This window comes from Eulemur rufifrons, unplaced genomic scaffold (genome assembly GCF_041146395.1).
Source record: "Eulemur rufifrons isolate Redbay unplaced genomic scaffold, OSU_ERuf_1 scaffold_220, whole genome shotgun sequence".
In the NCBI taxonomy this organism is placed as follows: Eukaryota; Metazoa; Chordata; class Mammalia; order Primates; family Lemuridae; genus Eulemur; species Eulemur rufifrons.
The window spans coordinates 65,044-79,819 of NW_027183002.1; the positions used below are offsets into that span (position 1 = coordinate 65,044).

At 47.2% G+C, this 14,776-nt stretch overlaps 1 protein-coding gene across 1 annotated transcript in view; it reads left to right on the forward strand.

Moving 5' to 3' along the window:
- The first annotated feature begins 208 nt into the window (after positions 1-208).
- The window catches only part of LOC138379911 (uncharacterized), a 48,156-nt gene continuing 33,588 nt past the window's right edge, over positions 209-14,776 (forward strand). Inside the window, exons 1-4 of the mRNA XM_069464887.1 lie at positions 209-254; positions 337-641; positions 6,805-6,850; positions 6,955-7,281. Coding sequence (XP_069320988.1) covers positions 209-254; positions 337-641; positions 6,805-6,850; positions 6,955-7,281 — 724 coding nt within the window. The remainder of the gene's footprint in view (positions 255-336; positions 642-6,804; positions 6,851-6,954; positions 7,282-14,776) is intronic.

Below are 14,776 nucleotides of genomic sequence, written 5' to 3' on the forward strand. Positions count from 1 at the left end.
TCAGTGCAGGAGAGCAGCTGGCCAGGGCTGGCTCGCACATCACTGGCCCGGGCTCAGCAGCTCCCACACCTCCCAGCACTGGCTCACCAGGAACCACTGGCTGTGCCTCTTGTACCCCCGGGCACTCACATGCAAATCACCCTGGGCGCTGGGGAACAAATCCCCCTCACAGGCTGGGCCGGCGCGGTGATCTTCATCCTGCAGAGCCATGCAGATGCTGTGGACCCTCCTCTGCCTGGTGGCAGCTCCCCTGGGTGAGGGTCTGGGGGCTCCAGGTGTTTACATGGGCCTCTTTGTGGGATGAGACATACTCACTGTGACTCTCTTTGTCCCCAGGTGTCCTGTCCCAGCTGACCCTGCAGGAGTCGGGCCCAGGACTGGTGACGCCCTCCCAGACCCTGTCCCTCACCTGCTCTGTCTCTGGGGGCTCTGTCACCAGCAGTTACTACTGGAACTGGATCCGCCAGCGCCCCGGGAGAGCGCTGGAGTGGATGGGGTACTGGACAGGAAGCACAAGCTACAACCCAGCTTTCCGAGGCCGCATCTCCATAACCACTGACACGTCCAGGAACCAGTTCTCCCTGCAGCTGAGCTCCGTCACCGCCGAGGACACGGCCGTGTATTATTGTGCCAGAGACACAGTGAGGGGACTACAGTGTGAGCCCAGACACAAACCTCCTGCAGGGGTGTGAAGGACACCAGGGGGCGCGCGGGGCTGCTGGCAGCAGGGGCCAGCCCAGGGCAGGTGCAAGGAAGGAAGGGGGTGGGAGAGCGGCTTTCTCCTGCCTTCATGACAGGTTTGAGGTCCTCTCCCCTTGCCCTGTTCTGCATCCCCCCCAGGAGGCTCCTGCTCTGCAGGGCTCTGGGACTTAATTTGTTGAAGGCCCAGAAATATCCACCTAAATCTGTTGAAAGATGCTTTGGGTGTTGCCATTGAGCAAGAACAGAGGAGAGAGCTGGGGGACTGCCCTGGACGGTGACACTCAGCACGCAGACTCCAAGCAGCACCGACAGCCGTCTTCTCAGGAGGAATGACACAGAAAACACACGTGCTGTCACCTCAGAGGAACTGGTGTGAAAACACCCATCAGGCGTGTTCTGTGCTGGCAAAGTGAGTAGAGGACATGGGTGTGCGCGTGCGGGTTTCTGCGGAAGGAAAGGAAGGAGAGAAAACATGAACATATGATGCGTAACTATTGTAACATGGCTTTGGGGTAACTTAATGGCTTTCATTAGCTGATGACAAGAAATTAGCCAAATAAAAGAGACTGATGACAGAATAGTGCAATAGTTATCTTCAAATATAAATTTGAAGCATTTGTAATATGTGCTTTATAAAATAAAATGTGATAAATCATAAACTTCAGGCAACTTTTTTAACTAAATTAATTCTTATAAAATGATGGGCAAAGAACCTTTGTTCAAAAACAGCTGCATGTGCGCTGACTCCGCTTCTGGTATACGTAGCTGCAAGATGAACTCTCTCCCTTGGCAACAACGGGAAATGCCAGAAAACCCACAAACTCACAGTTGTTGGGCCTGTCAGAGATGGGAAGTGCACAAGTGAGGCACTCAGCAGGACTCCACAGAGTGACACACCCTCTGGAGGAACACGGCAGTGTCCCCTTTGGTGGAATGTCGGCAGAAGAGAGGCTGTCACAGAAGTGGGTCGGTGAACACTGGGGGTCTTCGCCACCTGCAGGGGCTGCGCGTGGGAGCCCAGAGCCAAGGGCGACTCAGCGCCTTCTCATGGGTGGTCACTGGGTGCTCCTGGGACATCGTGGGCAGGGCGAGAAACCATGCAGACACCGTGGTGGAACGGTATACAGCCGGTGCTCAAATGCCGTGAGGACTGGCATGGGTCACCAACACCCAATTTTCTGCAGCTTGAATTCCCCCTTAAGTCTCTCGCTGACATTTATTTGGTAAAGGAATGGTATTGGGCGGTGGGATCTTCACGAGGTGGTTAAGTCAGGAGAGCCCTGCCACATGCGTGGACTGATGCCACTGTCCAGGGACTGGGGTTGCTGTAGGTCCCCCTCGTCCTCTGTCTCACATTCTTTTCTGCCATCGGATGGTTTCCCCCATGTTATGATGCAGCAAGGACTTCCACAACAGATGTGGCCCCTAGATATTGGAAATGTCTGCCTCCTGATTTGTAAGCAAAATGAATTCCCTTTACTTATAAATTCCCCAGTCTGTGGTATTCTGTTATAGCAGCAGAAACAAACTGAGACAGAAAACGAGCACCAAGAAGAAAGAGTTGTTGCTTCCACACACACACAAAATGGGGAGGCGGCTTTGGAACTGAGCAATGGGAAGAGGCAGGAAGGATTCGGAGGGTCAGGCTAGGAAAAGCCTAAATTGCCACACATGGAGCATTAAGGGTGTTTCTGGGGAGGAAGGGCTCCAAGAGGAGAACAGCTGAGGGAACACCTGAATTTCCCTAGAGCTTACCTAAGTGGTCGTGAACGGAATGCTGGTGGAAGTGTGAACATTACGTGTCATTCTGACGAGGTCCCACACAGAAATGAGGCACAGAGAACTGTAAATTAGAGTAGAAACATCCCGACTGAGGGCAAAAAAAGAGAAAGAAACATCCCTACTGTCCAGCAGCGTGGAACTGGCTGAACTGTGTCCGTGCCAAGCGTGTCACAGAAGGGGGGAATCGAAGAGTGACAAGCTAGGCTGTCTGGCAGAGGACGTGTCCAATCAGAAAAACATTAAGGTTGCTGTGAGACTACTTTTAACTGTTTGTTGAAAGATGTGAGAGAAAACAGGGTGGAACAATTTGGAAAATTCGCAGCCTGGCCACACAAAGGGTGCAAACTCACGTGTGGGTGTGGCCCGGCAATCATTTGCCAAAGAGACTGGCAGGCACAGAAGGGGAAGATTCCATCACATTTGCCAGGACAATGGGAGGAAAACTCTGACGGCATCTCAGGGATCTTCAAGGCTGCCCACTGCACCTCAGGCTGCAAGCACCAGGAGGGCAGGATAGTTTGAGGACACGGGCCTGGGGACCCCATTATGGCTTGCTGCCCAGTGCCACTTGGGGTCTCTGCCCCCTGCACCCTGGCATGGCACCCAGCAAGCACCCAGCTGTGGCTCAAGGGACCCAGTGTGTGGCTAAAGCCACAGCTCTGGAAGGTACAAGTGGTCAAAGTTGGTGGCATCCAGCTGTTGCTAATTGTGTGTGGTGGGGGCGTGGCTTCCTCTGTTGGAGTAAGTTGTCAGCAGGAGCAGGGGGAGGGGATGGAAAAGACAGTCAACAACCCTTGAACAAACTGACCTGCGGAGAAGACAGGATGAACAGTGTTACGATTGCTGTGATAACAGCTATAGCACCCCAGCCCAAAGTGGTGCTGATTACGATGATTATGGACACGGACTCAGTGAGGAGACCTGTGATTCCTATGGACAAGAGGAGTGGACCAACTCCAGACACAAGGCACCTTCAGCGAGATCAGCAAAGGGCGTCTACAGAGACCAGCCATATGGCAGACACTGATTGTACTGCCTGATGTTGTGAAATAGCCAGTCTCCCCCAGTCCTGTATACTGTTCAAAGTAATGTTTTTCTATGAACAATCCCTTTTCAAATAAACCAAAATGCTTAAAATATGAATGGATGAAACTTAAAACTACCTTGGTGAACCATAAAGCTGGGCAGAAAAAAAACATGGAAAATTTTGTTATTTCCAGTCTGTATATGAAAAAATAGGTCATCCAAGGGAAAAAAATAACTTTGATTAACTAGTGTTAAATAAAAAACTAGGTTTACTAAATATGTTAATCTATTCTTTTATCATAAGACTCAGCTTTCATTTTAAAGGTTTCCATAGAATTTAGTTATGTGATCTTTCAGCCATATGCTAGTTATTTTTTTCTCTAGCCAACATGTGTAAAAAGGGAAGCCAATTGCACGTGCAGATAATGTAGTATTCTTTTGTAACTCACGTCTTGAAATGTTCCGCAGTGTTAAGCAAAGTCTCCTCTTGCTTGATACCAAATAAATTTTGAAAGACCTATTTTGCCTTCTTGACACAGGGAACACCACGAGGATGCTGACGTTCCCTGTGACTGGGAAGCATTTCCCACACGCAGAGATCCCAGCGCAGCCCCTGCACTCTGTGCTCAGCCTCTGCCTGCCTTCAGACAGTGCACAGACTGTCCCCACATGGTGTGACTGATGTTATCAGCCACCTTCCCAGGATAACCTTCTTCCAATTACGCAATCTCACCTCCCATGCAGATGGAACACATTTGTTTTATCTTCACGGGCAGACTGAGGGAGCTCAATGTCCTGGCTGCCTCTGATTTTGCCAGTCACATTCTGCCTTTATCTCCTTCTAAGCAAACAATTGAACAACTTGCTCTCGCTGATGTGATTAACTAACATTATGGATGTCAAATCTCATTGATCTTTTTCACGAATCTTCCTGCACAACCAGTCACAGCCCGACTACCCAATATCCACTTAGACCTCCTCACTGTGACCTTGGCAATGCTCTGTCCTGGCATGTGAGCTCCACATCTCTGTCACATCCTCCTGATGTTTCATTCACGTCGACAAGCCACTTAAATATTACAAGTTCTCAGCCATTAGCTCAGTTAACTAAACTCACAAAACTCTAGGGCAAATAACATCACAGAGTCCCCCAAAATATATTAGTCTTGAAAATGCATCAGCACCCCCAAGCAGCTGACAGCTGTTCTCCTGGGTCCGAGGGTCAAGGACAATCATACTTCAGTGACTTTGCGGACTCCAACCAACGTTGCCCCACCAGTTTCAGTGCTGCTGTGTCAACGTCAGGCCTCTTCCAGCTTGGACATGGAGTACGACCAATTCTGCCTCCCAGCAGGCCTGACCTAGCTCCTCCTGCTAAGTGACTGAGCCGACAGTGACACACATCACCCCAGCCTGTCAGCACAGCCCCATCCTGCAGGGACACCCACTGTCCGCATGGTAGCAAGTTCATTACTTCTGACCACGTCCCCTCTGGAGAGGCAGCGATCTGTCCAAACCAAAATTTGACAGCATCTTAATGTGAGTTGGCTTTTCCTGCCACAGCGCTTCTGTCAGACCCACTGCTCAGCTTCCGACGTCTGCGTCTCTGACATACAATCGTGTACGGTGTCGTCCAAGAGCCTAGCATCTGTCTGTTGCTAGAGGATACGAGCTGCAGCCATGGAATGTGAGCACAGGGTCCAGTCACACCACATCCTTCAGATTTTCCCAGAAATACACAACAGGATAGAAAAACTAAAGGGCTGATTCAAGTCTCTACAAATAGTTCTCAGTAGGTCTGACCTACACATTTTATGACACTGTCACCCAGGAGGCCACAAGATCCCTAAACAAAAGCCCATTGCGGGGCTTCCCAGGTCACGAAGGATGCTGCATGTCCCCAACACAACGGGCGCCACAGAGCGCTTGGCACGTGGGTCTGCAAATGTGACATGGGTTTCCAGAGATTAATTCCGATCAACACACCGGTGGTGACAACTTGTGAAATCTTTCTTACTGCCACGATTTTAGGCTCTGATGGGTTAGAATTCCTGGTTCCCAGGGAAGATGACTCCAGTTGCAGGCACAATGTGCTCCCCTGAATCTGAGGCCTGGTCTGAGGCCATTCACTTGGGGTCCTCATGACTGTGGACCAGCCAATAATGAAAGGCCTCCTCCCACTGACAGACACTCACTCTGCTTTGCAGGCTAAGCTCGTGTACCCATGGAGGCAGGGCCGTCCCTCAGGACCAGGCAGATTCTGTGGTTTCTCCACTGCATCCCACACTGGGGAGGTCAAGTGCATCAGCCACATGACTGCGGGTGGCCGAGGGACCAAGGACAATGGCTCTGCAGTGCTCAGGCCTGAGTCACTCCATCAGGGAACAACACACAGCAACCCTCGCTGCAAAGTGCTGCCTTGTGTTAGAGGGATGCAGAGTGGAGGTGGGAGGGGACACTAGTGAATGTCACGTATGACCACAGGGCCACCTGCAGCAGTGGACAGTGGAGACAGACCACTCACACTCACACTGTGACGTCCACAATGGTTAGGGCTGGCTACTGTCCCTAGCATGTGACAGCCCCATAGACTATACCTGAGCCTGTGTGGACCTGCCTGGCAAGAAGGAAACGTAAGGACAAACTTCAGTGGATCCTTCTAGGCCCAACTCTTGTGCCCTGGACCCAACACACAGGTAGCAGCAGTTGCATATGACAATTTGTGTGAACCTGAATCCCCTCAGCTGAGTGAGACTCATGTCACAGTTAATGCACAACAGTGTGAAGGGCAGTGTAGGTTCTGTGGCCCAAAACTTGATGCAGCCTTGAAGTTGTAACACTAGTATGCAGCAAAATCACACCATGTTCTCATAACAGGGGGAGGAATTTGCAAATCCTACGAGGAATGTTCACATGTATCCTGGAGTTGGTTCAGGGGAGCAGTAGGGTCTAGTGATGGGGAGCACAGGCCAGATACAGCAGGTGCCTCTCACCAGATACGTGCTTGCTCTTGCATGCATTGCACAGCTCCTCTATGCTTCTCTTCTTACAACTTCATCTTTAAAATATGACCCATAACCTCCCCCAGGAGTCTAACCTCTTCTCTGGGCCCTGGCCTCCCTCAGCTGTCCCACCCCATGGCTTGCTATATAGCAGGGGACATGCAAATAGGGCCCTCGCTCTGCTGATGAAAACCAGCCCAGCCCTCACCCTGCAGCTCTGGGACAGGAGCCCCAGCCCCGCCATTCCCAGGTGTCCCCATTCAGTGATCAGGACTGAACACAGGCACTCACCATGGAGTCTGGGCTGCGCTGGGTTTTCCTTGTTGCTCTGTTACAAGGTAATTCATGGAGAACTGGAGATATTGGGTGTGTGAATGCATGTGAGTGAGAGAAACAGGGGTGTGTGTGACAGTTTCTGACCAGGCTGTGTCTGTGTTTGCAGGTGTCCAGTGTGAGGTGCAGCTGGTGGAGTCTGGGGGAGGCTTGGTCCAGCCTGGGGGATCCCTGAGACTCTCCTGTGCAGCCTCCGGATTCACCTTCAGCAGCTATGCAATGAGCTGGGTCCGCCAGGCTCCAGGGAAGGGGCTGGAGTGGCTGGCAGAAATTAATGGTAATGGTGGTAGCACAAACTACGCAGACGCCGTGAAGGGCCGATTCACCATCTCCAGAGACAACGCCAAGAACACGGTATATCTGCAAATGAACAGTCTGAGAGCCCAGGACACGGCCCTATACTACTGTGCAAGAGACACAGTGAGGGGACATCAGTGTGAGCCCAGACACAAACCTCCTGCAGGGTGCACGGGGCCACCAGGGGGCGCGAGGGACACAAGGAGCAGAGTTAGCCCAGGGCAGGTGCAGGTTGGGGGTAAGGGCTGGTTTCCTCTCAGGGTCGTGGCTTCCTCTCCAGAAAACAGTTTCTTCTGGGGAACTTCTCTGAATTCACCATTCTGTGTTTCCCTCTGCAGTCTCTGAGTTAGATATGTTTGTGGTCATGAGAGAAAATATTCTCACCTGCACAAAAGGCAGAGGTTGGGTTCCAGTCTCTTTCTCCTGTCCCCAAATGTACATTAATTATCAATCCTTCTGAATACCTCTGAGGGACATCTGGGTCAGACGGAGTCAGCGTCCTAAGCAAGAGAGGTAAGACCCTGTGGTGCTCAGAGTCCCAGCACGAGGCTCACATTGATTATACTGGACACAATTCAAGGGCAGAGGGACCCACCGACATTTAGTGTAGATGTTGACTCTGATGGTGTTAGACGCCTACACACACGCACACACACACATGCATACACACACTCACACACTGAGTGCACATGGGAAGGGTGAGTCTCTCCACCACGGAGGTGTCTGCAGAGCAGGGCAGCAAGACAGTCCCAAGTGGCTTCATAGAACAAGAGGGGAGACTGGCTCAGGTTTTCACAACAGTTCCCTGGTGCAAAAGGGAGGGTGCTCTCACTGCCAGTAAGGATCTCCAGGGGTCTGGGCCTGTGACAGCCATCTGGTGAGAAAGCACCTGTGATTCCTTCCTGGGATTCCCATGAGTGGGGCAAACAGGCAAGATGAAGGATGGGCCTTCAGATGCCAGTGGACAGACAGCAGCTAAGAGACTCTGACTTCGTATTCCACTCAATGACTAGGAAATATTTAAAAAAAAAATTTTGAAAAGGAGGAAAATGCCATTATGGGTAAAAAACAATACGATCAGCAGGAAAAAAGAAGACATTTCATTAGTATGAACAAATGATAGTACTAATGAGGATGAGCAGGAGGAGGAGTTAAAAAGGGTCTTGGTCCAATGTCATAGGGAAAGCTTTTCACTGTCCAAGCTCATCAGCTTATCCTGAAGGCTGTGGGTCTGCTGTGGGCTTCAAAATTCCAGAACTTCCACAGGTTCTACAAGGATGCTCAGTTTGACATTCTCTACCACAGCAGCCTTCCAAGTGTCTAGAATTCTGAACTGATGCTGTCGTTGTGGATCATGAACCCGAGGGTTTCCTCCCTGGAATTGTACTGCTCGGTTTCCCTTAAAGTCTTTAATAATATTTGTTCCAGTATGGCTCAAGACCAGTATTTTCCTGATGTTTCTCCAACACACACTCTGTGCTGGATGAACACGACGAGAGACTGCTGAAAAGATGTAGTAAAAAGACCCTGATTCTGTGGTGATTGTGGTGTCTCTAACATGTGAACTGCTTACAAAATTGTTTACTCTTGCATGCGATAGGGAAAATGCTAGCAGTTGTGGTAAAATCTAAATGTTTGTTCAGTCCAGCTACCAAGTCATGGGGTAACAACTGATGTGTCCTGGAGGGACTGGACCACAATGCTGTAAGCAAGTGCTCATGGTACAATGGAGAAGGAGTTCAAGAATTGCTTAAAGCTGTGACACTTATATTCCATAATGCTAATTAGATCAATGTTTTCAGAAGATTTCCAATGAGTGGACGGTGTGATACGTGAGCAGTGGTGATGCCGCACAAGCTTAGACGGCATCACAAAGTAAGTTTAGGCTGCTTGTTCTGGGGAATGACCTCCCACAGCACTTCTTTAATCCCCATATTATTTTTTTGCATGATTCCTGTTTACTTTAGTTGGGTCTCTAGGATTTAGAAGTCTATCTCAAAGTTCCTTACCTTTGGTTAATTTTGATAGGTTTTCCAGAACTTTTGTTTGCAAAATATCCCAAGTTCATGGACTACTCTAAAAACATACCAATTCAATCCCAGTTTTCTGCTAATTGACAAGTACTAAAAAGGGCAATGACTTCTCCCACATGGGCTGATTTTACCTCCAGTTGAGCACAACATTGTAATGGAAATTTTTCTTCCGTAATATGAATCTCTGTTTAATAACTTCCAGTCTTATTACTGAAGTTTGATTGATCAACAAATAATATTGTCTCAAGGGTCTCAATGAGAATCTAATCCAAGAATATACAGAACTTTTCTCTGATGCAGACAAAATAGCTCTGTGCCCACACTTAGCTTTCAGCCACGTGTCCTAGCACAGAGTGAACCTCATGCCACTGTTGACCTCAGTGGAGGCTCCTGACTAGGAAATCAGGTACTTTTGATTTTAATGCCTGTAGACCGTCATATCTGGATATTTTAGCCAAAAGTAATGGCCACATGAAGTAACTAATCACTAAGGAAAATCATAATCTAATGAAACAAGAAGCCGTGATGTGAGTGGCTCCATCTTTGCCAATTTCAAAAGTTCATCCACACAAGGAGCTTCCTGTCTCAACGTTTCACACTGATATGCAGAAAACGTTCACTTCTTCCCCCAGACCCCCCTTGTGTGGATGTGATGAGAGAGTTTTCAGGGTCCCACAGATAGGACAAGGTTGGAAGAGGAGAAGACACCTTTCTGAAATTTCCCCTGGAGGATCAGCAAGGTCACAAAAGAGACTCTCTCCTGCCTCCATGACTAGAACTCTGTCACACGCCCACATGCACACGAATTCCTGATGGGCATAAATGCTACAATGATGAGGCTGACCATTTTATCACATAAAATTACTGGAAACTGACATAAATATTTTCTTTTCCTTCCTATGTTTTTTTCTTCTTCTTTGTTCTTTTGGAAAGAAGGTCCTGTTGTGCCACCTAGCCTACAGAACAGTGCCATCATCATAGCTCACAGCAACCTCAAAGTAATGGACACAAGTGATCCCACTGCCTCAGCCACCCAAGTATCTGGGACTACAGGTGCACCCACAGTGGCCGGGTTAGATACATATATGTATAAAGCATTGTCTCACTGTCCTGCCAACCAGACTGACCTCAAACTCTTCACCTGAAGTGACCCCCCTACTGGGGCCTCCCAAAGCGATGGCTTTACAGGCATGGGTCACAGCACATGATCATATTGAATAACTAACTTTCCTTAATCTAAAGTTAATTACTTTTTGATCATTACCTGAACTTTCACTGAAACATTCCTAGTGTGATTGAGTTTCATTTTCATTTCCAATGTTCAAAACTGGGGCTCCATGAGAGTCCCACAACTCAGGCCCTTTACCTGGAGCTCAGGTGTGGCCCAGGCTGTGGCTCCTGTGGGACCTGGGAAAGATTGATGAGACTGTGTCATCCACCATTGCTGGGAACCTCCTGCTGTCACCTGGGCCTGGACTCACGTTGGAAATGCAAGTGGCCATTAGTAGCTGAGAGAATGAGATTGATTGGTCAAAGTGGGATGTGTCCACTGAGACTCTCACAGAGTCACCTTCCTCACCTGTGGCATCAGGGAGACCTGCAGGTGGAAACCTCAGTGTGCTGAGAGCTCTGTGGTGGCATCCAGGTCCTTGTGAGTGGAGTCTTTGTGGCTCCATATGATGACACAGCACCCTGGAGTCAAGGCCCTCCTGTGTGAAGTGTCTGCCCCAGATGGACCTTTTTCTAAGAGCCTCCTCATCCTCCCCCCTCTGCTCCTCCTGACTGCCCTCTCCTATGTTCTCCTCCTTCCTATGGAGAGCAAAATCATTCCTTGTTTTTATTCTCACACCCATCGTTATCAAGAAGGACCTAAGGTCATGTATTGAACAAGGATTTCTCTATAAAGCACATGGGATTCACAAAAGATTTCTTCCACAGTGTGGTGTGTCATCATGGGAGACACTTGTGGAAAACGAGGGGCACCATCAATCTTACCAAGAGATCTCCATGCTTGAGAAATTTTTATGTCTATCTGGAGACACAGATGCATCCTCATTGCAAGTAGAGAAGGAATTTATAGCACGAGAGCCTTTGTGGCATTCTATGGGCCTTGCCTCTGCGATGGCTTCAGAGTAAGACAGTGAAGGGTGAGAACATGACAGTGTGTTTCGTGGAGTGTGGAGGAAGGCAGAAGAATGCCAGGGCAAAGGGGAGTGCTCTGATTTGCAGTTATTTTGTTTAGTTACTGATGGGGAGAAGACCACCGAGGCTTAGGGACCCCATTTCTGAGGCTGTGGGAGGACAGGAGGTGAAGGGATGCTGCCTGAGCAGGAGCCAGAGATAAGGGCAGAAGTTAACTGCCTAGTTGGGGGACATTCCAGCGATCTGGGAGTACAGCAGAGCAGACTCCCACCTTAAAGCCTGAGGGGCCTCATGCCTAAAAAGCCACGGAGCGGCTTGATATGAAAACCACACATGGCTATAAAGGAAGATTGCAAAATGTCAGCCCTGGAAAATGGACCCCAGACTCCCACCCTTAAAAAACACCAGATTGAGCTCCCTCCCTCCCCTTTCTCAGTAAAATGCCTCAGTTGATGGGGAGCTAACCTCCCAGTCAGAAGTACTAATCTCTTTGTTCCTCAATCGAATGGGCCACAGCTGCTGAGTTCAGAGATACTATCTGTACATAGCTTAAGGCGTAGTTGTGCTTAGTAATGAGCTACGTGTTCCTGCTTCTATAGACAAGAGTAATTAGCTAAGGCATCTTGTGACTTTTAGGGGAGACTTGAAACTTCTACACATTGTAACCCACAAGCTTTTCACGTGAAATCATTGTAATCTATAGCATGAAACAGGGAATAGACACAGGTGCTAGATTTCAGTCAATGCCACCAGGCTCACGGGAATGCTGGTGGCCCCTGACTTCCCTGCACCCTTTCACCTTACTTTTTCTGTCCGTGTCTTTGTCTCTCCCATCTTTGCAGCCCACAGTGCCTGGGGACCCGGTCATATCACGGGCTTCATGAACCCCCGATAGTTTACAGTATTTTTATTCTTCAAGATTGGTAGGGAGTGAAAACATACTGTATTTATGTAAAGCCCAGGAAAGCTTCTGGGCTCAGGTGTTGGTGAGTGGATACGATGCTGCAGGAAGCTGTCTGTGCCCCTGTGGGGGACAGAGGGAAGTGTTCACTCAGCCTGTAGCCCAGGACCAGGGACGAGGTGACAAAGAAGGCAGGTGTCCTCCTGGGGAGACCAGGACTTGGTCATTCTGTTGGCTATGTCAGCATGGGCTTGGGCAGGGGCACCAGGGTTTGTCCCAGAAAAATGGCATCTGATGAAAAGTCCTGATGTTAAGAGAGTCTGGGGTGGAGTGAGTTACGGGAACCTGCCCGGGCGGTGGGGGGTCTCCTATGAGGGCGTGAAGGGCATAAGGACACGACATATAGGTGCAATTCTCAATAGAAGTAGCAAACATATTTCATCAGAATCACTGAATGCTACAAGAGAAGATAATCCAGTAAACGTGTGAGGATAATATTTGAAAAACTGAAAACAAAGAATATTTTTCCCAGATATTTTTTCATTCAAAAACAAGGAAGAAATTTTTTTAAAATCCCAGACAAACAAAAGGTAAAGGAGTTCTTTACCAGTAGGCCTGCCTTATACGTGCCAAAAGGAGGGTTTTTACCTGAAAAAGTCCATTGATTAAAAACAAAACTTATGAAAGCATAAAACTTAATGATTTAATTAACATAGACACATATGAAGAGTACTCTATAATGTTGGTGTGTCAAACAATTTTAATCTCCTATAAGGGTCAAAATACAAAATTATCAATAACAACTCTCTTAAAATTATGTAAACTCTGACATCAGAAACATAAAATGTTATGGCTGTGTGTAAAAGTGTAAAATTTTTGATATGCAATGACAATTTAGTTGTTATCAATTGAAAATAGACACTTCTAAGTGTAAGGTGTTTTATGTAAGCCCCATGGTAACAACAAAAGTAAATTCTATACTAGGCACACAAAAGAATAATAGAAAGTATTCAGAGCATACCACTACAGAAAACTGTCAAACCACAAAGAAGTCAGCAAGAAAAGTAGAAACCACAGATATATCTATAAAACGTCCAGCAAACAAAACATAGGAGTAGTCACTACATATTGGAATTACTCGGAATATAAATGGATTAAATTATCCAATGAAAAGAAAGAATGACTGAAAGGTAAAACAAATAAATGAATAAAAAGACTCAACTATTCCTCTGGTACAAGAGACACACCTAACTTTTAAAAGTACACATAGACAGAAGTTGAAGCTATAGAAAAATAAATTTCATGAAAATGAAAACCAAAATAAAGTAGAGGTAGTTACACTGTTATGGTCTGAGATGTGAGAAATGACCACCTAAGGACCGAATTGAGCCAAATCAGGAGTCCTTATTAGCGGGCCAGCAACTACCCTCTGTACCGCCCAAAGGCGGCACAGAGAGCAGCAGTGAGCCTTTGAAACAGAAAGTTTTTATACTGTAAGTTTGTGGGTGGACAATTACTAAGATAGAGTAAGCACGTGTACAAAAAGCCTTGAGTAAGCATTATATCATTTTCTTATCCTTGGTGTAACAGGATCTGGACAGTTTGGGCTCTGGGCTGTATCTTGTTCATGCAAAACATGAGTGTTGTAATGGCTTCACGCAAAACGTGGGGGCTGTAATCACTTTATGCAGAACATGGGTGTTGTAGTCACTTAGAAATTTCTGTGTTGGGGGTAGCAAGCAGGAGCAAGCAGGTTTACAGAAGCAGAATGGCAGATTAATGATTTTTCGGCGCGAAACTCAGACTAAGAATACATACACGAAACACAATAGACTTCAGCTCAGAAGTAGAAATTAGAGAAAAAGAAGGACCTTGCGTAATTGTAACTTGTGAATTCATAAAAAGGATATCCCTTTTGTAAATAAATACCCCCTATCATCAGGGCACTGAAATATGAAAAGCAATTACGTAAAAAGCTGAAGGGATGAAAAGACTGCAATACAACAGAGTAGGAGACTTCATTGCCCCATTTTCAGCAATAGGCAGATCATTAAAAGAGGGAAAAAAAAGAAAATATAGGAGACTTCTTGATTTTTTTTTTTATTTATTTATTTTATTTTTTTTTTATTTTTAAATATTTATTTCTTTTTTTTTCTTTTTTTTTTTCAATTTAATTTTACAGAATCAAAGAGTCTAACAGTATATCTTGTTAGATACAATATGTCCTCATAATGTATACATTATTTCTTGTACAATGATATGAAATAATATGCGAAATATTCATGATAAATTATTAAGTGAACAGTGCAAGTTAAAAACAATAGTTTCATATTTTTTCCCCACCCCCCCTTTCCCGAGTCAGCACCTTCAAGTGTTACCACTCCCCAAACGGTGCGCAATGCACTCATTGTGTAGGCATACCCCCATCCCCTCCCTCACCCCCCACCTCAGTCTGATGTCCAATTGGTGTCGTTCCCAGATTTGTATTTAGGTGATGATCAGGGAAACCAATTTTCTGGTGAGTACATGTGATGCTTGTTTTTCCATTCTTGGGATAC